Below are 27,601 nucleotides of genomic sequence, written 5' to 3' on the forward strand. Positions count from 1 at the left end.
GGTGCAGAGAGGAATCCACTCCCCCTATCCTTATATTTATCTGACATGATGAACATGCACACAATGCTAGCATTTCTGCACTTGCAATGGAGGTTATTTCAAACCATGCTGGCCCCCCCTGGTGCATATGGATGCCGGGATCTGGCTGGTTTGAGACCAGTATGGGCTGTGCAGCTTCCTGGCTTCCTGTGTGGAGCTCAGGATTGTCCTGGGGACCTGCCTTTTCCAAGGGACACTTCCTGTTTTTTATTACTCTAAGTTGAGACCCCCCCCATGCAGAATATTATAGGAAAATGAATGTATATAATTTTCTCTGCTACTAAGAGGGCGGCAGGGGGAGGCAGGGGCCATGCTAGGACTAAATCTCACCCCTTGGCTCCCCTTCTGGCTTTAGGGATCTCAGACCCACAGACTTCAATACCTCTATACATATTCTGACAGTCTTGTATACATCAGTCGCAGATGTTGCTGATTCATCTTCTTGTGCCCCCTAAGTGCTCTGTCCACAAGCCCTCTGTATCCGCCCCTTCCTTGCTTCCAAGGCCTGATTTGTTTGGAACATTATCCTCTCCCCAGCTCCACCCCATATCCAGCCATAGTCGGGCGAATGCCCATCCTCACGCACGCCCCTCCCCATACAATCCACCTCCCTATCACCATACTTCAAACAGTTTCACAGCTTACGTGTTTGCTTTGTACCCCGCAAAGAGCGTTGTTTTCCAAAGGGCTAGGCTGGAAGATTTGTTCCTCCCGCAAAACAGGGAGAAAGAGCAGCACTAAATAAATAACTTAATAAATTAAATAAATAAATACACCCAGAGTTTTCCAAGTTTTCCAAAACAGAGCGAGAGAGAGAAAGAAATATGGCTCCTTCTCTTTCTTCCTCTCTTGCTCAGTAATCCTGAAGAATTTCCGCTGCTGTCCTTGATTTCCTCGTGAAAAGAAAGCCTTCCTGCTAGTATGACAACAAGCGTTATTGCTATTGGAGAAGGAAAAGAGAAAAAAAATCGTAGAAGGTGGTGGAGCCTAAGAAACAATCCATCGTGGACGTCTTTCCAGAGATCCGCTTGGATTCCAAGAAGGACAAGTCAACGGTAGGTTCATATCGGACTTTTGCCCAAGGATACCCCCAGTAACAAAATGGCTTGTAGGTGGTTGGTCAAGTGAAGTCCCTTTGAAGCCGTACTTCAAAGACCCCCTCAGATCCCACTGAAGGTGACTCCTGGGTGTCTTCTCCCCCCTTCTTTCCTTTGCTGCACCCGTCAGGAGAGCCCGGCTCAGTTTTCCGCACTGCAGGCGTGCTCGGAGCCTTTGAAACAGGCTGACTCGTAGTGCTTGTTGAGGTACGACTTGAGAGCGAAGGTCTTCTCGCACTGTTTGCACTTGTAGTGCTTGAAGGCCGAGTGGGTCTGCATGTGAGCTCTCAGGTTGGAACGGTCGGCGAAGGCCTTCCCGCAGTGGGAGCAGCCGAAGGGTTTCTCGCCCGTGTGGGAGCGCATGTGTCCTTGCAAGAGCCACGGGCGGCTGAAGGCCTTGCCGCACACGTCGCACTTGTGCTTCAGGTTGTGAGTCAGGATGTGCATGGCGAGGGCCGGCATGGAGACGTAGGCTTTGCTGCAGATGGGGCACTTCCTGGCCATCTTGCTGTCCAGGCTGCGGTGTGTCTGCTTGTGCCGGCTGAGGTTGGAGGAGGTGGCGTACGTCTTGCCGCACTCGTTGCAGGAGTGGCGGTGGCTGCCGCGCCGCTGGGCCTCGCTGCGCCGCCGTGACCGGCCATCTGTGATAAAGAAAGCATCCATGGAGTAGCTCTCTGTGACTGCTGCTTCGCCATTGAAGTAGTGGGCAGAGAGGCTGGACTGGGGGCTCTCGGGGTCGCTGTAGTCCTCATGGATGGGGTTGTAAATTGTGTCTGAAGAGGACAAGTGTAGGCCTGGGGATTTTTCACTCTTGTAGCCCGATGACGCAAGGCAGGCTTGGAGGTATCCTAGAGAATCGACAGACACAGATGACAAATTATCTAATATGTGACGTCTTGAATTGGTGCATATTATTTTCTAGTCTGCCCCATTTTGGAAACTCGAGGCAGGTACTAGTGCATAGAAAACAGATTTAATATAGACATGGAACATGAATAAATTTGATAAGAAGTACGCCAAAAATACAGACTTCTACCCGCACTGCTGCATTGCCAAATTCCTGGAGATTTTGGGATGGAGCCTAGGAGGGTAGGGCTTAGAGAGGGAAAAGTGGGACCTCAGAGGGGTATAAAGCCACAGAGTCTTTATTCAATCCGATTGAGTCAAATTTCATGGCAACGGAGAGGAGGGGGGTCACACCCAGCCTATTCATAGAGACTATGAATGGTTATCTCATTACCAAAAGTAACCTTACTCCCTGTACCCTCTCCCCCGTCGCATCACCACCTATATATCTCTAACCAGTTTCTTCATACCCTCCATGCAGCTGACAAAGAGAGCTGTGGCTCTCGAAAGCTTATGCTACAATAAAGTTGGTTAGTCTTAAAGGTGCTGCAGGGCTCTTTTCTATCCAGAAACTAAAAGCTTCCAAGAGGATGGCCTCAAAGAGAGAAATAAAGAGCAATCTGGCAGAAACAGAGAGGAATGAGGATTTCCATGCCCTGTTATCCTTCTTTTAAAAGAGAGAGCTTCGTATTCAGTGGCTTCTGTGGGGCTTCGTTGGAGTGATGTGGGTGTGTCCCACTTAGAGACGGACACGAACCTAAATACGACCCAAAAAAACCCACAAACTAGGCCGGTTCGGGGTTCGCGAACCACAGTTCACGGAATTTCCACGAACTGTATACTGGTTCGTTGGGTCGTATTTACAGGAGCCGTTTAAATGGCCATTTCCCCAGGGAAATAGCCATTTAAACTGCCCCTTTAAGGGACTTGCAAGGGCAGGTCCCTTTAAACTATCAGCTGGCAGGCAGCAGGGGGGATCCCTCAGGGCAGCAGAAGAGGCCGAAAACGGCCTTCCCGCCCCTCCCGGGAGGAGAGAAAAGATACTGCACCGCAGGGGAAGGTAAGTGTGGGGCTGGGGTGGGGGTGGGGTGGGGGTAGAGAGGTAGAGAGGCTGGGGTTTCAGCAGTTTAAAGGGCCCTGCCACTGGCAGGGGGGATTCCCCTGCCGCCTGCCAGCAGATAGTTTAAAGGGACCTGCCACTTGCGAGGCAGGAAAGGGACCTTTAAACTGTTAAATACCCCTTTCTCTGCCACTGTTAAGGCTGGAAACAGGCATTTAAGCCCCACGAACCACGAACTGGTTCGTAACTGGTCCAGTTCCGTGGTTCATGTTTCGTGAAACCCACGAACCTCCTGGTTCGTTTTTTAATTGTTCTGTGCCCATCTCTAATCCCGCTCTGCCATGAACCTAACCTTGGACAAGTCCCACTCCGTGAATCTCATTTCCTCTTCAGCAAAATGGAAATATTCTCACAGGGCCATTGTGAGGCTGTTGTGAAAGCCAGCTAAGCAGAGACTGTGAAGCGTTTTGCAAATGTGAAAACGTAAATAAGGGTCTGTGCAGTTATATATACCCCTAGGGGACCAGTGACTTGTAGAGTACCTGGAACAGAAGACTTGGACCAGAGAGAACTTGGTTCTAACCCCCTGGTTGGCCTACTCTAACCAGGGATAAAAATGCAATTAATAATATTACTTTCCCAGCACAGAGATAAAATTCAGTATGTGCATACTGCAATTAGTGTTATCACCCAATTGAGAATATTGTAGCTGAGTCTTGATTAAGCAAGTAATCAGTTAAATATGCACAGATTTGCATGAGAATAAAAATAAATTCGTGGAAAAAAAGACTTCTTTCATGGGATATATTCAGATTCTGTGATGATAGCCCAGCAGGTACACTGGTATACCGCTCATGCCCTACATATTAAGGTTCACACGTTTGAACAACTGTGGGAAAGATTTCCAGTTGCAGCTGGAAGAATGCAATATACATTTGCAGAATGCAATGTATATTTACCAAGAATGGTCAGGAACGTATCTATATTGGTGGAATGTACTCTACTTTTACCCATGACAGACAGGCAAGAACATATCATCGCTTGTAAAATGCAATCTGCATTTCGTTTTCTGCAAATATCGCTATATGCCCACTCTTTTATGCAATGCTGTTTTTTTAAAAAAAAAAAATAAAGGAAAAGAACTTCTCTGAAGTCTAGGATGCTTGTTCCAGGGAAGGGTGGTTGTGGCGTGGAGTTTGCTCAGCAAACAAAGAAGTGCGAGGCTACAGAAACTCATATTCTTCCTTCCCTGGGGAAATAAGAGGTGACCCCTTTCGCGAGCCTTTCCCTCCGTCTTGTCCAATTTCCTCCTGACTGGAGGAAGGAAAGGGGGGCAGGGGGGGTCACCTCATTACCTGCATACTTCTGCCTCTCTAAGGAATTAAATATTGACAGCTGCCAAATACCCGAAGTGTTATTAAAACAGAAATGGGTCAAAACCAAGCTGGAGGGCCATGAAAAGGACTCTAACTCAGAGCTGCGTCCAAATGTACATCGTGGGAGCAGCGGAGCTCCTGTGAAAGAGCACTCAGCGGCTTGGATCCTGCATTAAATCTCCACTAATGGAAAGCAGTCCTCGCTTCCCCTTCCCGTTGTAGCCAAAATGCTATTCCTGGGGGAACAGGGGACCCCCCCCCCAGAACAGCACAGGGGTCAAATTGGAATGGGAGAGAGAAATCTGTTAAAATCTCTCCCCCTTCACTTCTCCCTACACTTAACTTAAATTTATCACCAGATCCAACTCAGTGTGTTTTGTAGATACGTAGAATCTTCTTCCCAGGACTGAGCATAGGGGAAATCCAATATTGCATATCTGGGGCAGCAGAAATCAGCTTTGTTTTGTGCTGATTGCCAGGGGGCTGTTTCATCACAGACCCTCCTTCCCTGGAAGCTATTTTCAGCCTTTTAAAAGAAGGAATCAAACAAATGTAAAACCTGGATACAGTGGTGTTTTTAAAAAAAAAAAAAAAATTTAAGCCTAAAGCGATAGGGGCATTGCAGGGCAGATAATTCAATCGCTATCAGATTTGTAGGAGGAGAGGGAACCAGGTTTGTTCTAGGGGATAACCCACCTGCCCAGCAAGTTGTTTTTTTTTTTAAGGTAATAATAATAACGTGGAGTTTTACGGTACAGTCAGTGCTTCACAAACATTATCAGAGCAATCTTTACAACAACCTGAAAAGGTAGGCTGTTATTATTAGAGCCAGATTGCAGATGGGGAGCCAGAGGCTGGGAAAATCTTTATCTCCCACCTTTCTCTTATAAAAGTGTCTAAGGTGGGATGCAAATGTTTGCCACAGTTTTCATGTTTAAGCACTTCCTATTTTCACATCATGCCATCTAGCAAATATGAATTTGCTTTACAAAAAGGCTGTCTTTTCTGAACATTCATGTGAAATCTGCTTTTGTTTGCAGAAAGGGGCAACTAGAATGATTCAAGGGATGGAACACTTCCCCTGTGAAGAAAGGTTAAAGCGCTCGGGGCTCTTTAGCTTGGAGAAACTACAACTGAGAGGTGACATGATAGAGGTTGACAAGATTATGCACGGGATAGAGAAGGTAGAGAAAGAAGTAATTTTCTCCCCTTCTCACAATACGAGAACTCATGGGCACTCGATGAAATTGCTGAGCAGTCGGGTTAGAACGGATAAAAGGAAGTACTTCTTCACCCAAAGGGTGATTAACACATGGAATTCACTGCCTCAGGAGGTGGTGGCAGCTTCAAGCATAGCTTCAAGAGGGGACTGGATAAACATATGGCGCAGAGGTCCATCAGTGGCTGTTAGCCACAAGGTCTAGATGGACCTCTCTATCTAGGGCAGTGATGCTCTGTATTCTTGGTGTCTGGGGGGGGGGCAATCAGTGGGAGGGCTTCTAGTGTCCCTTCCCCACTGGCAGACCTCCTGAGGACACCTGGTTTTTGGCCATTGTGTGACAGAGTGTTGGACTGGATGGGCCATTGGCCTGATCCAAAATGGCTTCTCTTATGTCCTTATGTTCTTAAGAGCTTAGCAGAAGTCTGTGACCAAAATTTGAGCACATTTTTAAAGGTTCTTGAAACCATACTTAATGAGAAACTGAAGAGTGTAATTTTATATCGATACCAAGTATTTAAATCAGTTTGAAATGGGATTACGTTTTCTGTCTTTGCTCATGGACTTCTGGGAACTGTAGTCTTGTCGCAGTGCGGACCAGTTTTTGTATCCTTCACAAATCTACAGTTCCCCTATTGGGGAGCAAGGACAGTTCAACAGGATTGTAACTGGTTTAAAATTGGACCGACAAACTCTCAGTTGTTGCTAGTACCTTGCTTTCTCACAGTGGTAAAATATCTTGTTAGTCCTGGTGAATCAGAATATCAGGATTATTTGCTAACAAAAGTAATAAGAGAATATCAAACTGTTTACATGAACATGTTTTCTGGCAAACATCTTTGACCTGTTTGTAAATTGGCATGAATGATAAGGCAAAGAATTGAAAGTTAGTTAAGAGCCGTTGTAAAAAAATGGATATTTCCTGGCTTCCCTTTTGTCCCGAAAAAGAGTTAATGGAAGACTAGGAAGATGGTGAGCAGAATTTGGAGAGATAAGCAGCTCAGGTCCAGCTGAGATCCTCCCCCCCCCCCACCCCCAGCTCCCGGCTACCAACTTCCATGAGCAAGGCGAGAGAGTATCGTGGCCACGACCAGGTATGGCGATGTCTCTGAGAAGTTCCTCCTGAGCATCTTTTAAAATATCCTACTACATAAAAGGTGAGCCATATTGGTGACGACTCACCTTTTATTCTTGCACAGCTGCAGAGTGCGGGAAGGCCCGGCATGCCTGTGCTGCCCTTTCCAGCCCCATTGGACCGATCCTGGCCTGGCTCAGGGTTCGGGGGAGGTGTCCAAAGCCTGCCCAGCTCGGGTCTCAGGGGAGGGATCCATGTCTGGCCCAGTAGCCCTGACCTCCTTCAGCTGGAATTGGGGTGTGGGGAAGGTGTCCATGCCTGGCCCGGTCAATCTGCCCCCCCCCAGCTGAGACCATGCCAGGGCCGGCCGCCTTGCTCTCCCCTGGCCGGAGAGGCATCCATGGCCAGCCTGGCTCAGGGCATGGAGGAAGTGTCCATGCCCATCCTGGCTGCCCTGCCCGTCCCCGGCTAGGATCAGGACACAGGGGAGGCGTCCATGCCTGATTCAGCCGCCCCACCCTATGGCAACTCTATGAAGGAAAAAACTCCAAAATGTCCTATTATTAACAGACTTGCTCGGATCCTGCAAACTGGAGGATGTAGCTTCTTTTATTGAGTCAAGCCATCTCATTTTAGGTCTTCCTCTCTTCCTACTGTCTTCCACCTTTTGTAGCATTAATGACTTTTCGAGAGAATCTTGTCTTCTCATGATGTGATCAAAGTACGATAGCCTCAGTTTTGCCATTTTAGCTTCTAGGGAGGATTCAGGCTTGATTTGATTTAGTGCCCACTTATTTGTCTTTTTGGCTGTCCATGGTATCTGCAGAACTCTCCTCCAGCACCACATTTCAAAGGAATCCATTTTCTTCCTGTCAGCTTTCTTCACTGTCCAACTTTCACATCCATACATAGTAACGGGAAATACCACCATAGTCTGGATTATCTTGATCGTGGTTCCCAGAGAGACATCTTTATCTTTAAGGATCTTATCTACCTCCCTCACAGCTACTCTTCCAAGTCCCAAGCAGATGACACCACGTTGCTGGCAGAAAACAGTGAAGACTTGAAATGACTACTGATGGAGGTTAAAGGAGAAAGCGCCAAAGCATGATTACAGCTGAACATCAAGAAGACAGAAGTAATGACTACTGAGGAATTACACAATTTTAAAGCTGACAATGAGGAAATTGAAATTGTTCAAGATTTTCTATTCCTTGGCTCAGTCATCAACCCAAAGGGAGACTGCAATGAAGAATTCAAAAGAGGATTGAGACTCGGAAGAGCAATATTGGTAATTTAAATGAATTTGGAGTTCCAAAAGAAATACTCTAGAACTTACTACTTGTGTAAACAGGTTCTCTTGGGGCAATAACCATGGGGCAACAATTTCTTAACCTTCAGTGTAAACAAGGACAGAGCAAAGGGTATCTTCGGTCTGTCCTCTATTGCAATTTTGGAAATCCACCAGTAGATGGAACTCTTGTGCAGAAGAAGGGTGGTATTAGGAATGCAACCCGGCAGAATTCCCTATTCCTATCACCAGTATTTGGACATGATGAATTCAGCTTTTCAGCATTTTTAAGTAGTTCTGCATATGCTGATCTAATGAAAGGGGATTCTCAAACAAGAATAGTGCTCAAGTATCAAGAAACTGCGGAGCCGACCAAAAGTGACATTAGGAGACCAGTGGTTAGAGTGCCAGACTAGGATCTCTGAGCCCAAGGTTCAAACCACCATTCTGCCATGGAAGCTCAGTGGGTGACCTTGGGCCAGTCACACACTCTTGGCCTAACCTACCCCACAGGGTTGTTGTGAGGATAAAATGGAAGAGAGGGGAAATGTAAGATCTTGTAGGGGAGAAAGGCAGGGTATAAATGAATAAGAATGACAGAAATTATAAGTGATCATGATGCTAACAAGCAAGAATGCTCCAGACTTTGCAGTGGGAAGGGAAAAAAAGATCCCTCAACTATTTATCTAAAATTCGCTCACACAACACTGGTTAAGCATATCTGTCAGTCCCTGGCAGTTAGATCCCCAAGGTCACACACAGGTGTTCCAGTTGAAGATGCTTTCTTAGAGATCCATTCAGTACAAGGCGCTCAGACAGTGCAATTGGCAGAAGTGATGTATATGGGCCCAGCAATGTTAGTTATAGGGAATATTCCCTCATTTGGGAAAAGGACCATTAATAAAGGGTGGGGTGGGGTGAGATAGTGAAAAAGATGAACTTATCTTTGCTTCTCAAGAAGGATACAGCTCAAGCCAGTTTCGGCTGGCATCCAAGGACACTGGCTCAGTGGAGCACGGAAGAGAAAGTAAACCTACTGGCATTACAGCAATAAAGAACCTCAGAGACCAGAGTCTCTGGCAGATATGCAGGAGGTATATATGACAGTATCGGAGCAGCCATTTATTCCAGCATCCTGTTTCCAAGAGTGGTTTTCTAGGTGTGCCACAAGCAGGACGTGGAAATCTTCTGTTAGTTGTCTCCAGATAGTCACAGATAGACTGCCTCTGAAGAGTGAGATTGGAGTCCAGTGGCACCTTAGAGACCAATAAGGTTCCTCAGAGTACAAGCTTTTAAGAGTCAAAGCTCCCTTCTTCATATATCTTCTTCCGTATCTGAAGAACTTCTGACTCTTGAAAGCTTACACCCTGAAAATCTTGTTGGTCTCTAAGGTGCCACTGGACTCCAATCCTGCTGTTCTACTGCAGACCAACATGGCTACCTACCTAAAACAATTGATACACCTTTCTCCCTTGAATTGGTCTCATGTATCTGTGTTATTTATTTAGTCGTTTTATCCCACCCTTCTTCCAAGAAGCTCAGAATGGTGTTCACATTCTCCCCAGCTGATTTGTGCACATCAAACATGGGAGCAGATGAGCCAGTTTTTAGGACAAGTGGGTTCGAACCCCCGTTGCCATGCAAGTTCACTCTCTCAAGCTTAACCTACCTTACAAGGTTGTTGTAGTGAGGATAAAGCGGAGGAGGGGAGAACTAAGTGATAAGCTGCTTTGGGTACCGAGGAAGGAGGGGTTTCCCCCAGTAATAATAATAATAATAACATTCAATTTATATACCGCCCTTCAGGATGACTCAACACCCACTCAGAGCAGTTTACAAAGCATGTTATTTTCCCCACAACAAAACATCCTGTGAGGTAGGTGGGGCTGAGAGAGCTCTGAGACAGCTGTGACTGGCCCAAGGTCACCCAGCTGGCTTCAAGTGGAGCAGTGGGGAATCAAACCCAGTTCTCCAGATTAGAGTCCCACACTCTTAACCACTACACCAAACTGGCTCTCCTCAGGAATCAAGGAAGAAAGCAGGTCAAGTTGTCATTAAAGGCAGTGAGCAAAAACCAGTAAAAAATTGGCAACTCATTTTCTGTGCCTTCTCCCCACAGTTCTCAGGCACCATTCTCCCTTCCTCCATTTATCCTCACAACAATCCTATGGGGAAGGCTAGGATGAGCTGACTAGTCCAAGATCGCTCAACAAGCCGAGTCCTCAGTCCTGGTCTGACATGAACCTCTATGTTATACTGGCTGTTATCCCTTTCAAAACCTACCATAGTGTCATATATGCCAGCATCCATGCCATTGTTGTATTCTACATCCCTTCCACTGTTGTTATATGCCATTGTTATATTCTGCATTTTATACTGAGAGTGATATAAGCATCCATGCCATCATTGTGTTGTGCATCTTACACTATATAATGTCAAAGTATTGTATGCATTTTCTTTAAGTCACCTGAGGGTGTCCAGACTGCTAATAATTTCTAGAGGAGCGAGTGGCCTCTTTGTTATCTCTAAGAAATATGCGCTTTCGTTTCTGAGTGGCCTTTGGGCCAAAGCTGCAGCTGTGTACTGAGTTGTCTCTTTTCACAGGAGGGAATGATTCCACTCTGTACTTTGTCTAGACTAAACTGCTTTGTTCCCATGTAACTTTTTCGGTTTCACGCCTGAATGCAAAGGGGCAGGAACATCCCCCCATATCAGTAGTCCTATTGTTTTGAATAATTACTTCTGCCAACTTATACCTATGAGTGCATACCTGAACTGAATAGATCTCTAAATAAAGTTTCTTCAACCAATGCACCTGCTTGCTTGCTGTGAGGGACTTGGGGATCTTACTGCCAGGGACTGACACCCTAGGACTGACACATAGCCACTGACCATCATTCATTCATTCATTCATTCATTCAGCTGATATCCTTTTCCAAAGGCTCAAATCTGGGAGTAGGAGTAATAATGACTACCCATCAGTCTTCTGACCCCGGACCGAATCCTGTTGTGGTGAATTCCTTAATTATGAACTGCCTGTAATACATTTTTTCTATCCTGGCCCTTCCGCCACTCAGTTTCATTGGCTGACCCTGAGTTCCAGTGTTATAGCTCCTAATGTTTCAATAATGGTTGAAACGAGCACAATAACAATATTGTCTGCCAGATCATCATGCAAAGCTGCTCTCGCCACAGAAGATCTACGGACTCCACTTAGGCGTTCAACTCGAAATGTTGTCAGGAAATTGACATACGCCTTTGGGGGCCCTGTTCCAGAAAGTCATCTGTGCTTTGTGGAAGAATATCAGAGAAAAATCCCTCCCATTCAGCCTAGCGGAACTACAGATGGTATTCACTTGACGAGCGTGAGATCTGGTCCCCAAAATAAAAGGATTTTTTCTTCCAATAAGCAGCTAAATTGGGACAATTGTTGATTTGAACAGAATTATCCCGAGGGTTGAAAGATGTTGATTTAGGTGGAACATCGAAAGAACTTCTTGACTATGAAAATATGTCTGTAAAGAGATCTTCCCATAATGCTCGTTTCTCAGATCTCCCTATTTAGCTTCTGATTGGTTACGTGCAACTCTTGCTTAGAATAGTAAAGAGTCCAGTAGCGCTTTTAAGACTAACCAACTTTATTGTAGCATAAGCTTTCGAGAAACACAGCTCTCTTCGTCAGATGCATACATGCATCTGACGAAGAGAGCTGTGGTTCTCGAAAGCTTATGCTACAATAAAGTTGGTGAGTCTGAAAGGTGCCATGGACTCTTTACTATTTTGCAGCTACAGACTAACGTGGCTCACTCCTCTGGATCTTGCTTAGAATGGCATGCCTCCTTGATTGGGACACCCAACAGGGGCAAGGGCTGCTATCTTCCTGTCCTGGGCTGGGAGACTTGCTGGAAATATTGCACTGGACTAGGATGCCAGCTAGAGTGGACCCTCAGCCTGATACCGATTCTACAGGGCTCTTCTCAGGTCCTCAGAGACCCCTTAGAATTCTATGGGGCAAACCAAATGGGCTGAAATCTAGAGGACCGTTAATCCTGCTTTCCCCTCTGCATTGGGGGGTCACATCTCAGAAATAGTTTCAGGAGGGTAGCCATGTTGGTCTGCAGTAGAAGAGCAAGGTTTGGGTCCAGTAGCACCTTAGAGACCAACCAGATTTCCAGGGCACGAGCTTTTGAGAGTCAAAGCTTCCTTCATCAGATACTAGGTATAGAATCATAGAATCATAGAATCATAGAGTTGGAAGGGGCCATACAGACCATCTAGTCCAACCCCCTGCCCAGTGTATCTTACAAAGTGAGCTTTGGCTCTGGAAAGCTCAAACCCTGGACATTTGGCTGATCTCTAATGTAATACTGGACCCGAATCTTGTTCATCTCAGAGGTATCCCTGAATGACCTCTTTACTTTCTCCCATATAACTGGCTGGCTGCCATCCATTTCTAGGGGGAAGTGAAAGCTGATCCCGGACATTGCGTGACCAAGGTTGATTTTTGATAGGATTCACACCTAACCTTTCTGCCTCAGCTCTTCCCTTTCTCCCTTACACCTGACAGAATTCACACCAGACCTCTCCGCCTCTCCTTTTCCCCCTCCCTTGTAACCTTCCCCATAATGTTAGCAGTCAGGCCCTCCCTCAGGCTGAAAAGACAGTTTATGAATATGGCAATATCATGAACCCCTTTTCTTCATGTGCCCTGAGCGCAAGAAATGCTGCCTGGCTGGGCAGAACAGTTCCCAACCCAGCTGAGGCTGGAAAATTACTGGAATGTGAATTCAGAGGCAAGACTGGCCACCTGCCCAACCTCTCAGAGATGTGCAATGATTTAAGACAAGAGGTCTTCCAGGAGTTCTTGAGTTAATCTCATTCAGACCTTTCCAATCTTCCCCCTTCCTTCTTCCTAATCAGAGTTTTTCTGATAACTCGTCCCTTCCGCTAATCACGTGTCATCAATCTCCTTTTTACCTGTATCACCCAGGTATGCTTAATCAAGCCTCTCCCGATTTATTGTCTCACCTCTGGAGACAGCCATTAAGCTAATTGTTTGGGGGGCAGAAGACATGATCGTGCCACAGGGTACATTTCCCAGTAGAATTGGGTTGTCCTCCACCATAGCTGTGTGTGTGTGTCCTAGAGCCAAACTACAAGTGACGCCTTACACAGGTTGGACACTTGTCAGCTTCCCTCAAGTTTTGATGGGAAATGTAGGCAGCTTGGTCTTGCAGCTGTAATGGAGAGCCAAGCTGTAAAACCAGGACACCTACATTTCCCATCAAAACTTGAGGGAAGCTGACAAGCGTCCAACCTGTGTAAGGCGTCACTTGTAGCTTGGCTCCTAGAGTCCTATGCAGACCCTCAGACGCATGTCTGAGCCTTCTTCCCCTTGCCAGGAAGCGCTGGTCGCTCAAGCTGCTACTCTCTAAAAACATCCTCTATCTCCTAAACTAGTAAAAATCGCCCGACCCTGAATCTCTCTCCCTCTTCCTCCCTATTTTCTTGGTTAGCTCTGTACGTATGCTGTGCATTTTTCCTGTGTGTTTGCTTTTCACTGCCCCTTTAATAAAAACCATTCCTGTTGAACACCTACCTGTTTATTAGAGAGTCCTCTAAAGGAACGATCCTAGTATACATTGACGGAGATCCTACTAGTTACCCCCTCTCACTGTCTCTCCTTGTATGCCAATTTCCCCCAACTCACAAGGAGACACACACACCCCTCCATTTGAGTAACAAGAAGAATTCCCAGTATGGTCTCTTCACCTGTCTGAAGAAGTGAACTGTGACTCACAAACGCTCATACTGAAATACATCTTGTTAGTCTTTAAGGTGCCTCTGGACTTTTGTTTTATTATAAGACCCCCCAGTTGGGGAGAAGGAGCAATGCCCACCCTCCGTCTTTGGAAAGCGGCAGCAAAATTGTACTGCAGAGGGCAGGAGATTTGCAGTGGCCCGCTGGGTTTCGAAAAGGGAAAGAGATGATGGGCGGAGAAGAATTCCTTTCCTTTTTCTTGGGATCTGGAGGCCATTTTTTGACTAGGGGCATGGAGTGGAGGGAACAGAGCTCAGCTGTAGAAACATAACTTGGCCCCTCCTGATGCTCAGCGGAAGCAAAGTCTTCAGTGATTGATGGCCTGATATACTGAAATTGGGGGTGAGCACCTTTCAGCTCAAGGACCACATCTGTGCTTCTATCTGCATTCAAGGATTTTGAGTCAGATGCTGGCTCTTCCAGCGTTTCCAGCACTAGCAGGACCTGACCAGGGATGGCCTCCAGCTTGAGATCAGGTGAGACAATTAGAAGATGGTTTGTGCCAGATCCTAGGGCAGGAGGACAGTGCAGAAGTGTGTATGTGTGTGTGCAAAATATTAGGTGAGTGAGTCTTAAAACACTTCACATGCTGTACCTAAGATACAAGTTATCTTAGCCAGTTTGGTGTAGTAGTTAAGAGCAGCAGGATTCTAATCTGGAGATCCGGGTTTGATTCCCCGCTCCTCCGCTTGAAGCCAGCTGGGTGACCTTGGGTCAGTCACAGCTCTCTCAGGGCTCTCTCAGCCCCACCCACCTCACAGGGTGATTGTCGTGAGGATAATAACAACATACTTGGTAAACTGCTCTGAGTGGGCGTTTAATTTGTCCTGGTGGCATATAAATCGAATGTTGTTGTTATTATTGTTGTTATTGTTGTTATTAGAGGAAGATTTTGCTCTCTTTCCCTACTTTTTTCCCCAGTTAAAGGAGGGGTGCAGTTAATGGAAGAAAGGGGAGTGGGGAAGGGCTAAAAACACAATCCTTCCTGCCATTTCTCTAATTAAAACATTCATATTTTAGATATTTGCTACGGGAAGGGAAATATATGTCCTTTTGTGCCCCCCTTTCCATTGACTCGTATGTGGGGGAAGTAGTTTGAGGTGGACAAATCTGAGAGACAAAATGGCTGTCAAGGAAGGGTTAAGCGCCTTTCTCTCACCGCTCAATGTATGCTGGCTGTTCCCTAGCATTCCACAACCAGAAACATCGTTCCTCTGAACCTAATAGCCAACCATAGTCCTTTCCTCCACAGATCTGCCCAACTGACTTTAAAATCCTTCTGACCCAAAGGCCCTCCATACATCTTGAGGCAGTGAGTTCCACACATCGACTGCCCATTGTGTGAAACAGTACTTCTTTAGTCTGTCTTGAATCTCCTGTCCATCAGTTTCATAGGGCGATACTGTGATGGGAGAGGGATAAAACGTTCTCTTTATCCAGCTTTTCACATGTAATTTTGTCGGGTCTCCCTTCAGTTGCCTTTTTCCAAAACCATAAAGCCCCAGAAGTTTTAGCCTCACTTTAAAGGGGTTTGCTCTAGCCGTGAATTGGTGCATTTTTCCAGTTGTTCACTAACCTTGAGATGCAATGAGCTAAATCTCTTATACTGAGAGTGGAACTCTTTGGTGAGGAAGGAAGACCTTGAAATCTGCTAACACGGGAAGAGATTGGTAAGGGTTGCATTTTGAATGCTCAGCAGCACTGGAGATCTCCACCGAATAACAGATGCTTCCCCCAGCCACCCCCCCCCAGAGTCATGCATGCGCGCACACACCCATACCCATACAATATTGATTTTGTTTGGTGCGCCCTAAAAGAGAGAGAGGATTTCTTCCTGCTTTGCATTTTTGTAAAACTCAAGATGCAGCCTTTTTTAAAAACCCACCCTGAATTTCTGGCATGTAGGAAAAGCAGCAGGCCGTACATCTCCCCACCCCCACCCCATCATCAGCTCTCTCTTCCATATCTGTGCCGCACATTCCCTCCTCCCTTCCTTCTCCCTCCTCTTTCTCTCCTTGTTTACCGAGTGCAGTCACACACTCTGCCCGGAAAAATGCTCAGCAATTTTTCACACTTTCTCTGGAGCGCACAGCAAGGTTATTGCCAGAAGGAGAACCAAACAGCCTCCCTCTCCTTTCCCATCAGCTTCCCCCTCGCACGGAGCGCTTGCAAACTATTTCATGCAAGAGGATGAACAGCAAACAGGGTGGGGGAAAATCTTTTGGGGTGCATTTCATGTTCTCCTTCACTTGCCTATCCCAGCATGAACACAGAATCCAAATTCCTTTCTCTCCGGTAGTGTGCAAAAGAATAATCCCTAGGGAAGAGGGGGGAAGAGGTTCTGGTGTGACACCTTGCACCAGGTGTGATACAAGGCTGGGGCTATGTTGGCATGGTGGCAGGAATGCACTCTTGCCAAGCTTAATAATAAAGAGTCCAGTAGCACCTTTAAGACTAGCCAACTTTATTGTAGCAGAAGCTTTCAAGAACCACAGCTCTCTTCGGCAGATCTGCCAAAGAGAGCTGTGGTTCTCGAAAGCTTATGCCTCAATAAAGTTGGTTAGTCTTAAAGGTGCTACTGGACTCTTTATTATTTTGCAACTACAGACTTACACGGCTAACTCCTCTGGATCTATTGCCAAGCTTAGAGGTGCTTGAAAGATCTGGGGAACTGCTTTGGAAGTCAAGGCACTGAACCATCTCTGACCAACTGCAGCTCCCCAAGATATTGCCTGAAGGTCATTCCCGGTCCTATTAGCTGTAACCCTTCATGGGAAGGGCAATGAGAGAACATGGGACTTGGATCATATGCTCAACCTGTGGGGCTTCTAGTCGCCTAAAGCAAGTTGAACAAACTGGCCCCATGGCACTGGCAGAGATGGTTCAGCTGGTACCTGGGTTGGTCTGCAGGTAACACTGATAACATGAAGTCCCAATCCGAGCAGAACAGCCTCTGTTTATCGCCAGCACTACCAATGCGCTCCAGGGCTGTTTTGACATCCCAGTCTGTCCCCAGCCATCTCTGGCTGCGGCACTCAGTAAGAGTGACAGAGATCTGTATCCTCAAAGGCTTTTCCTTCTCAAGGACACCCCTCTTGCATAAGGAAGATGCAAACCAGCTTTGTTTTGCTCGGGTCAGCTTTTCTAGCGGAGGAAGAAGGATCTCAAAGCCTCTGACAACTATTTGGGAATGGGGGCGGGGGAGAAAGAAGGAAAGGCAGAGTTGCACAGCAGCCCTGATGGCAGCTGCTGGGGGCATACCCATTCAAGTCCATGCCATTGGTTAGATATCCTGTAACATGCTAAAGCCACTGATTTGGGGTTTACAAAGATTCTCCCCGCCCTTTATTTTTTCAATACATGTTTAGGCGCTCATCCATGCTGAAAACATCCAAGCACTTTTGCTGGATCAGAACAACAAATAATCTAGGACCTTTTCAGTGGGTCTTAGCCAGATGCCTGAGAAAGCTCGCAAACATGGCACAAACGCCCCCCCAACACTTGGCATGGAGGTTCGATGTAGCGGTTGTAGCCTATAGCCTTCTTGCATGATCCGAAGGTAAGATAGGCTCCTTTAATTAGAGGTTCCAGGACTTGATCCATGAACCTTCTGCATGCCAGGTGGGTGTTCTGCCACAGATCCATGTCTCTAACTATTAAAGCAAGCCAGTGCCACCCCCTACAAGGCAGGTCCCCCTATTTCTTTCTCCTTCGTTATCTCCTTTCCACTCAAATCTTTTCCTCAAATAGCGCATGAGAGTCTGGAATAGCGCAGACTCTCACGCGCTGTTCCATGGTCCGTGACCTTGAAGTGGTCTCTTACTCTCCTTCCATCATTCTCTTCCCTCCGGTCTCTCTCCCTTTCTGTGCCACCTCTTCTTGGGCTCCCCTTACCCTCATCTCTGACACTCTCCTGACATGGCTTTGTCAATGCTGTGCCATGCACTACAGAGAAATAAATCCAGATTTCCTGCCCCAAACACATGGCACGGGCAGTCCCAGCCAGTCCCAGCACATTTGCCCATGTGATGCGCATGTTTCCCTGCACCCGTCAGCTGCATTCACACATTTTGTGTTCACTTAAGACAAAAATCTAAGAATGAAATGTGTGAATTGGCTCAGTACACCACCCTCAGTCATCTCTCTCGAAGCTAGTGTAGTTCCCTGGTCAGCCACTCATTTTCTTTGAGCGCCTCTGAGAAGAGAGTGAGAAATTGAGGGCTAGTCAAATTATAAAGGGGCCAATAAATGTCAGAGAAAGGCCATTTCCCTGTTAATCTCTAGTTCGACAACTCTGGGTGGGAATATAACAACAACAACAAACAACAACAACTGTGTTTATATACCACTAATCTAGACAGATTATTGCCCACTTAGCACAGAGAACAGTCAATGTTATTATTATCCCCAAAATATAGGTGATAAGCTGGGGCTGAGGGGAGTGGCTGACCCATGGCCACCTGCTGAGCTCATGGCAGAAGACGGAATCAAACTGGCAAAGTGCTGATTCACAGCCCAACCTCTTCACCGCTGTGGGCCCAAGGTCTCCAGGTGTGGATCCAAACGAGGGCTTTTTAGACAGGGACTATGTGAATTTTTGATCTCAAGAGAAGGGGCCTTATCTAAAGTCACCAAGCGAGTTTCATAGATGAGGTGGAACTAAAGGGTTGGATCTCTTATGTCCAAATGCCACAAGGACCATTCAGGCACCTGCGTCCCCTTTTGAGGCAGCAATTCCAAGATGGCAAGGGAATTGGCATAAAATATATATCACACACAGAGTTCTAAAATGCAGAATTACTCTTGTCTTCCTATACAGAAAGTCCTAGCTGGAAGGACATTGAGGCATATAGCTTTGGACAGCCACAAATTCACACTTTTTCAACACAGCACAGCTTAACCGCTCCCTCCTCCTTGTTTATTTCCATGCAGGAAAAAAGAACTTATCAGATATATCTCTAGGATGTAACATGAAGAATTGTATCCTGAGTGGCATAAGACAGGCAGAGAGCCCATGATTTTAAGCTGCATCTTGGGTGAAATGAAGTCAGTTTTCAGCTGTTTTCATCATAGTGGAAGCCAGCAATGTTAAGAGGTCATTTTAAACTCTGCAGAACCCAGCAGGGCAAACTAAAGTTGAAAAGAGCCGTAAGGACGCATGAAATTGGCCAACTAGGTCAGATAGCCCTTGTTCCCTCCAGCTCAAACTATCTGCTCTAGAAGTGTGCAAAATGAAACAAACGAGCCAGAAATACATCCAGAATTTGCTGTTTTGTTTTTTTAAAGCTCCTTTTGGAACAGTGAGCCAAATTTTGGAAACGAAGCTGTGACAACTATATCCTGACGGGTAGACATTCTTTGGCACAGAAAGGTCTTTCACGGCACCTGCAGTCCATTAGCTGGAGATGATCTTGTGGCCCTTCTTACATGCCCAGGGTAATGCCAATTGCCACCTTAGGGTCAGGAAACAATTTTCCCCAGGCCAGTTTGGCTAGGGATCCAGATGGTGTTTTGCCATCTTCTGGGCATGGAGCAGGGGGTCACTGAGGGTGTGTGGTGGGGGGACGTAGTTGTGAATTTCCTGCATTGTGCAGGGGGTTGGACTAGATGAGCCAGTTTGGTGTAGTGGTTAACAGCATGGGACTCTAAGCTGGAGAGCCGGGTTTGATTCCCCATCGCCACTCCTCCACTTGAAGCCAGCTGGGTGACCTTGAGTCAGTCACAGCTCTCTCAGAGCTCTCTCAGCCCCACCCACCTCACAGGGTGTTTTGTTGTGGGGATAATAATAGCATACTTTGTAAACCACTCTGAGTGGGCATTAAGTTGTCCTGAAGGGCGGTATATAAATCGAATGTTCTTAATGTTATTATTATGACCCTGGACGTCCCTTCCAACCCTATGATTCTATGACAAGGACTGGATTTGGGATTTAATCCACTGAACCATGGGCTTCTCTCATGCAGTCAAAGCTCTGGGGTATGTATGGTGAACATCCCACTAGTAAGAGATATCCCAAGATATGTTGTGCTAAGCTGATTCTCCGGGCTAAAGTGATTCTCTCAGATCCAGCACCCTGTTTCACTGACACACCTGAACACACCTGAACTCTGGACAGTCAATGGAAAAAAATGTTTCCATCGATTAATCATTTGCCTGGAACTCATTAATCAATTGAGTAAATTTAGATAAACGTTCACGTGACACAGACTTCCATATTTTTGAAAGATTGATGGAATTATTAATAAGCAAGAGCTGCCATTTATAGTTAGGGCAAAAGCTTATTTTTAACATTATATTTGTCATTCCCAGTTAAAGCTGCCCAAATGTAACCAAAACAGCCTCCAACTCTCTACCCTACCAATGAAAAGTTTGGCCTGCCCATGAAAACAGACCTTTATCCATCAATCAGTTAAAGCTCTAGTTTAGCAATCTGCTGATTAAGTCTATGGAAGGTCATTGCCTTCCAAAAGGTCTGCATATGTTTTGACTTGCTCTGGAAGTAAATATCCCATCTGCTGCCCTGTACATGCTGTGTACACAGAACTCCTGTCCATGTGAAACATCCTATTCACAGCAATTCATAGAATCATAGAATCACAGAGTTGGAAGGGGCCATACAGACCTTCTAGTCCAACCCCCTGCCCAATGCAGTTTGAGCCAAAAGCATCCCTGACAAATATTTATCCAGCCTCTTCTTGAAAACTGCCAGTGAAGGGGAGCTCACCACCTCCCTAGGCAGCTGATTCCACTTTTGAACTACTCTGACCGTGAAAAAGTTTTCCCTAATATCCAGCTGGTACCTTTGTGCATGCAATTTAAGCCCGTTGCTTCAGGTCCTGCTGCCAACTGGAACAGCTCCTTGCCCTCCTCCAAATGACAGCCTTTCAGATATTTAAAGAGAGCAATCATGTCCCCACTCAACCTCCTCTTCTCCAAGCTAAACATTCCCAAGGCCCTCAGCCTTTCGTCGTGGGGCTCAGTCTCCAGACCCCTGATCATCCTCGTCGCTCTCCTCTGCACCCTCTTGATTTTGGCCACATCCTTTTTGAAGTGAGGCCTACAGAACTGCACACAATTGCGTGAGTACAAAGCTGTGCGCATCCACTGAACTTGCTGCTGCTTTGAAATGAGTGGGAAAGCCCTTCCCGGCACAGGAGCCCCGCTCTGTGCCCTTGAGGGAGGACTGGCTATGGCCCACAAAGTAGCTCTGCCTAATGAGTGCAATGCCGTTGCATGCACGGATGGCTGTGACTGACAATGTGGCGGGCCAATGGAGAAAAGGCCTGCCATTTGCACAGGGGGCGGAGGGATCCCATCCTCCTCTGGCTCTCTCCCCCAGGGAAAGCAATCCATATGGTCGCACTGCTTCCCTTTCCCATCGATCTGCCTGGCCCCCCTGCCAGGGACAAGAGAAAGAGCTGTTGCCAGTCAATGCTGCCTTTGTCTCGCCTTGGTTCTACGAGGGATGAATCGACTCCCGAGTTTCCTTGTACTGTTGACAATTCCCCGAGAAGCCTTCCTGCGCTTCCGTGGGGATTGCATGTGGCAGCTTACCCGCTCATCAAGACCCTTGCAATGAGAAAGCTCCTGCCAGGAAAGCCTAGAGTCTTTCTGCTATGCAGGAGTTACTCATGTGCCGTAAACCATAGCAGCCCAGTCGCAGCCTGTGTGTCAGCTGAGGTCTGGAAGCACAAAAGAGGAGAGGAAAGAAACCCAAGGGTGCTTGAAGAAGTTTAGGATTTCAAAGAAAAGTTTAATAAACTTGCCAGAGGGGGGGCAACTCCACTGGATAGGTCCCCCCACCCCTTCATTCTTTTTCTAATTGAGGGAATCAAGGTCTGTCCTTTAAATCAGCCGCTCACTCGTGATGGTCAAGCAGGGCCTTTTTGATGGTGGCGCCACATCTCTGTGTGAGAGCCAATGCGGTGTGGCGGTTAGAGTGTCAGACTAGGAGCTGGGAGGCCCAGGTTCAAACCTCCACTCTGCCATTTAAGCTTGCTGGGTGACTGTGGGCCAGTCACACACACACACACACACACACACTCGGCCTAGCCTACCTCACAGGGTTGTTGTAAGGATTAAACATAGGAGAGGAAAACAACATAAAATCTCATTGGGGAGAAAGACAGGGTATAAATGAAGTAAGTAAATAAAAAAATCTCTGCAACTCCCTCTTGTGTGAGCTTTACCTGGCTCCATGCCTTCACCGCAGGGTTTTAGGTGCCAGGAAAACCCCTTTTCATGTCAGTTTGCTTTGAGTTATTTTTGATTCCCGGCCTTCTGTAATCATACTTTCTCTGCTGGCACCTCAGCATTTGTCCCAAGTTTTATTGATGTAATTTAAGATGGCTCGATTTTAATTTGTATTTAATTGTACGAGCTACTTTGAACTATAGTTTTAGGATAATCGGGGTGTAAATATTTTTAATAATCAAAAGGAGGAAGAGTTGGGTTGTGGGACTCTCTCGTGGGAAGATTGGGAGATTCAAACTCCTGAATGGGAAGAGGAGACTCAGACCTGCCCCCTCCCAGCCATGGGAAAAGGACAGTAGAGAGTGCCCTCAGGTCATAGCTGACTTATGGCAACCCCTGGCGGGGTTTTCATGGCAAGACACTAACAGAGGTGGTTTGCCATTTCCTGGCTTTGCAGCCCTGCTCTTCATTGGAGGCCTGGCCTCCCATCCAATTACTAACCAAGACCAACCTTGCTTAGCTTCTGAGATCTGACAAGATCAGGCTCGCCTGGGCTATCCAAGTTAGGCAGGAAAAGGATAACATAGGGCAAATTTCCCATATTCCCTCCTCCTCCCCGTCTCCCCACACCCTATTTAGTTCCCAAGGGCTAGGCTTGCTGCAAGATGCCGAGGATATGGGTAAAGGTAAAAGGTAAAGGTAGTCCCTGGTGGAAGCACCAAGTCTACTGACCCATGAGGGGACATCGCATCCTGATGAGCCAGTTTGGTGTCGTGCCAGTTGAAAGCCAGTTTGGTGTAGTGGTTAAGATCGTGGGACTCTAATCTGGAGAGCTGGGTTTGATTCCCCACTCCTCCGCTTGAAGCCAGCTGGGTGACCTTGGATCAGTCACAGCTCTCTCAGAGCTCTCTCAGCCCCACCCACCTCACAGGGTGATTATTGTTGTGGTGGGGATAATAATGACATACTTTGTAAACCGCTGAGTGGACATTAAGCTGTCCTGAAGGGCGGTGTATAAATCGAATGTTGTTGTTGTTATGACATTTTCTTGGCAGACTTTTTGTTATTGGGTGGTTTGCCATTGCCTTCCTCAGTCATCTACACTTCCCCCCCAGGAAACTGGGTACTCATTTTACCGACCTTGGAAGGATGGAAGGCTGAGTCAACCTTGAGCCGGCTACCTGAACCCAGCTTCCATCAGGATCTAACTTAGGTCGTGAGCAGAGCTTGGGCTGCAGTACTGCAGCTTACCATTCTGTGCCATGGGGCTTGCTCCAAGATGCCAGAGAGATGAGTGGTGGTGGGTAATGCCTAGTCATATTACCTTAGACCCCCCCCTCCACAGTAGTGGCGCCTAAAAGACTGTGTCCCACTTCAAAAGGTCTGAGAACTGTTAATCCCTCAGTGCAATCCTAAACAGAGTTACTCCTGTCTAAGCCCATTGATTCCAGGCTCATTGATTCCAATGGGCTTAGACTGGAGTAACTCTGTTTAGGATTGCACGGTCCATTTCATAAGAACACTAAAGAACATAAGCAGGCAAGCTGGGTGTGTGATGTTTCTATTCAGGCAATACTTTTAATTGTGTTTTTATTGACTGCAAGTGGTTTGGGGTGTTTGGGGGAAACGGGCCTTAAAATGTAATAAACAAGCGTACTCCATATTACCTGTGGGGCTTTGGACATCTAATATGAAGCTGAGAAAATGCACTTTGTGGTCAGCTTTAGCAAAGCAGAGCCCGGAGGCCAACAAGGACCCACAACGGAGGCTGGAGGAAGTGGAACAGAACTCTTATCCCTGAAGGAACTCTCCGCTCTTCCCTTCTCCTTATCTTAACTAGCTCTGCTATTAATTATATTGTGGCACTTGCAACTTGAATGATAAAAGAGCAGATTTCTTACACTCTCTTGATATATGCCTGTGCATGGGTTTTAATTATCCTGCTGGCAATTGGGAGGTGACATTTTTTTTTAAAAAAGACTTTAGCATGTGGCTGAGCTCGCTTGGATGAGTCACCTGGGCAGAAAACTCAAGGGTGTTTTCTTTGTGGACAATACCAGTCACTAAAGATTCCTTCCTTCCTTCCTTCTTCCTTCCTTCTTCCTTCCTTCCTTCCTTCCTCCCTCTAAAATAGAAACCCTTGCAAACATGAGGTTTTCATCAGGAGACGCTTCATGCCAGGGGGAGGTTAAGGTGGACTTCCAAGAATCAGGGGGTGGAGCTTGGATATCCCAGGCATTTCCTCCTTCTTTCTCCTTTCCAGGCTTCTGCTACCATAATCACACAGACTTCAGGTCTTCATATTTTTACTTCTAGTGCATTCCTCCACAGATCTCAGATTTTCCCCAAACCTGGTTACTGGGACCAGAAATAAATACAGGCAACTTTGTTCAGAGTGTGCTGATTGTTGAATGTAGGAATTGGCTGTCCGGGATGCATTCGTTATAAATCCCTGCAGAACACATTCCCTTAATAAAAGAACACGGGATGGTGGAAAATACCGTCAAGTCATACAAGTCCTCAAACATGTTTATCTGAGCTCATCTTAAATTTGTTTTAAAATATTAGGCAAATTCAGGGTGCACAGATCTATCGGCAGCCGTTAACTACAGTAGCTAACTGGAATATTCAGGAGCAAAGGTAGGGGACTTTGGGGGAGAAACAGGAGAAAGCCAGGAGCTTGCGGCCTGCTCATGAATGCCCAAGTCTGTCTGTCTGTCTGTCTGTCTGTCTGTCTGTCTGTCTGTCTGTCTGTTGCTGGGATCCAGATGTTTCTGTGCTAGAACAGTTCTTGGTCTGGTCCTGCTATACAGTTCAAGTTCTTATACATTGTTGCACGCCGTGCAGTTTTCTTATGCAAATATAGCCATGCAATTGCATGATGCTGACGCACGTCCTATCACAGGTGAGTGCAGAAGCCCTGGTGTGCATGATGGACTGGGATTGTGTTAGTCACGGAACCAAACTCCTTGCACGCCTCAACCACACAGACAAATGAACGGGATGCTCTGGCAGGCACACTGGTGTGCATTTGAGGCACATCTCTCTCCCTAGGAATTTGCACACAGCACATAATAATGCGATCTGAAGAGAAACCAGAGCATAGCACATAATGATGATGATGATGATGATGATAATGACTGCTATGCTTATATACTTCTAGACTGATTAGTGCCCCACTCAGAGCTGTGAACAAAGCCAGTGTTGTTATTATCTCCACAATACAGCAGAGTTGAACTAGCAGAGTGCTGATTCACAACCCAACCACTTAACCACTATGCTATAGCAGCTCTTCTGGTCAGATTAGTGCCCCACTCAGTGGTGAACACAGTCAGTGCTATTGTCATCCCCACAATGCAGCTGGGGAGCTGGGCTGAGAAGAGGGGCTCATCCAAGGCCCCCTGCTGAGCTCATGGCAGTAGCGGGATTATGAACCAGCAGAGTGCCAATTCACAACCCAACCACTTAACTACTAATGTAATACATGTTGTCCCAATACACATGGAACAAGATGGGTGCATGCAAACACCGCACTCCCCACACACCCAAAAGCACACCCGAGACAAAGTTATGAAATGCAGGCATGCCTTAGGAATGGATCCCCCAAAGCAATCTCCTTGATCTACTAAGAAGCCTGGACTGTGTATGTGGGGCGGGGAGGGGGGGGGATCCAGATATGCTCAAAATGGGTAAGACAGATATTGTTTGCTTTCAGACAAGAGAGAAGTGAATGGCAGGGGTGAAAAACTTCCTGTGGCCGGCAGAGAATACTACACACAAGGGGGAAAGATGAGAGCTTTTAAGAGTCTGTGTTTGGACTGGAGTCCAGTCAATGGATTTAGATGGGGTGGGGGCTGGGGTTGAAAGGCATAGATCATAGAATCAGAGGGTTGGAAGGGACCTCCAGGGGCATCTAGTCCCCTGCACAATGCAAGAAATTCACAACTACTCCCCCCTCGACTGCCCCAGTGACCCCCTGCTCCATGCCCAGAAGAGCAGGACAAAACACCGTCAGGATCCCTAGCCAAGCTAGCCTGGGGGAAATTGCTTTCTGACCTCAAAGTGGCAATTGGCATTACCCTGGGCATGTAAAAAGGGGCCAGGAGAACTAAGCACTGATGTAACCCTTCCTGCCCTCCCTCTCATGATCTGCCTGGGTTCACAGAATTAGCATTGCATTAGCATTAGAGATCATCTCTGTACCATGGGGTCATTTTCTGGACTGGAACTACCCTCTGTGTGTGTGTGTGTGTATGTATGTGTGTGAGAGAGAGGGGGGGGGGAGAGAGGGAGAGAGAGAGAGAGAGAGAGAGAGAGAGTTTTAATAGGTGTCCATAATAGTAAGATTTCTCTCAGAGTACATTTGAAATGGAAAGCGGTCTTGGGCCATTCCAATGAAGACAAAAGAAGGGTGCTGTGGGAGTCTTTAAGGTGCCACAGGACGATTCTTTTGTTTTTGTCGGAGTCCCAGGATTTCTCGGTCTCCCTCCTGGCAAAGAGACGGTCTGGATTCTTACGTACTTGATGGGAGCGAAAGAAAGCCCCCTTTATATTGCAAGCGCCCATCCCAGCTGTCTTTCGCTGCCTGCTCCTGATCTTCCCCCCGTTCTCTGCTCCTGTCATTTCGCGATCCTCCCTTCCACCCACCAGATCTCTGGAGGTCACACGACATCTGAACTCCTCTACAGCGCACCCTTCACATGGATGAGGTCCACTCCCTAGTAACGAGCTCCAGGCTATTCCGATGATGATGCTATTTGGGACTATTCCTCTGTCCATAATTCAGGCTACTCTGAACCTGGGGTTCAAGAGACCTTCTGGAAAGTGTCAAGGAATACGCTGGGCAAAGACAAGGGAGCTCTCGGGGTAGTTGCTGAAAACGGTGAGGAGAATTAGAGATCCACCGCCCCTCTATTTGATGGATCGAGATGGGTAGTCGTGTTAGCCCGGTTGTAACTGTAGGAAAGAGCAAGTGTCCAGTAGCCCCTATAAGACTAACACACTTTGTGGTAGGGTGTGAGCTTTCGTGAGTCACAGCTGTGAGCTGTGTCAATAAATGCTAGGAAGTCAATAATGCTAGGAAAAGTGGAAGGCAGTAGGAAAAGAGGAAGCCCCGAAACGAGATGGCTGGACTCAATCCAAGAAGACCTGTCCTCCAGTTTGCAGGATCTGAGCAAGTCTGTGAATGATAGGAGGTTTTTGGAGGTCTCTCCTTCTTAGCGTCGCCATAGGGTCGGAGGCGACTTGACGGCACATAGCACACATAGGTGCTACCGGACTCTTGAGCAAAGAAGAAACCGAAGGATAGCTCCCCCTCCAAACGTAATCCCTGCTCCTGTTCTTAATACGTCCCCTACAAAAAAAAAAAATCCCCATCCTTCTTCCACCACCTCCAGCCTCTCTGACTCCCCTCCCCCTCCCCCAACCCCTTTGGCTTACCATTCTCCACCCCGGGGTCGCTGGCCGTCAAGGGTCCAGCCAGCTCCTCATACGAAGTTTCCAGGGGGTGGTAAGTCGGGGCGGCGGCCGGGCTGGGCTGGAAAGCGTCCGCTTTGATCTTCTTGACCAGGAAGGAGCGCGGCAT

At 47.0% G+C, this 27,601-nt stretch overlaps 1 protein-coding gene across 1 annotated transcript; it reads right to left on the bottom strand.

Moving 5' to 3' along the window:
- Positions 1–1,277: 1,277 nt before the first annotated feature.
- Positions 1,278–27,601, bottom strand: SCRT2 (scratch family transcriptional repressor 2). Its single transcript, XM_054981739.1, has 2 exons — positions 27,457–27,601; positions 1,278–1,984 (listed from the first exon to the last, which is right to left on the bottom strand). Exons 1-2 carry the CDS (start codon positions 27,599–27,601, stop codon positions 1,278–1,280), a joined length of 852 nt encoding a protein of 283 aa, XP_054837714.1.

The sequence above is a fragment of the Eublepharis macularius genome, chromosome 5 (genome assembly GCF_028583425.1).
Source record: "Eublepharis macularius isolate TG4126 chromosome 5, MPM_Emac_v1.0, whole genome shotgun sequence".
In the NCBI taxonomy this organism is placed as follows: Eukaryota; Metazoa; Chordata; class Lepidosauria; order Squamata; family Eublepharidae; genus Eublepharis; species Eublepharis macularius.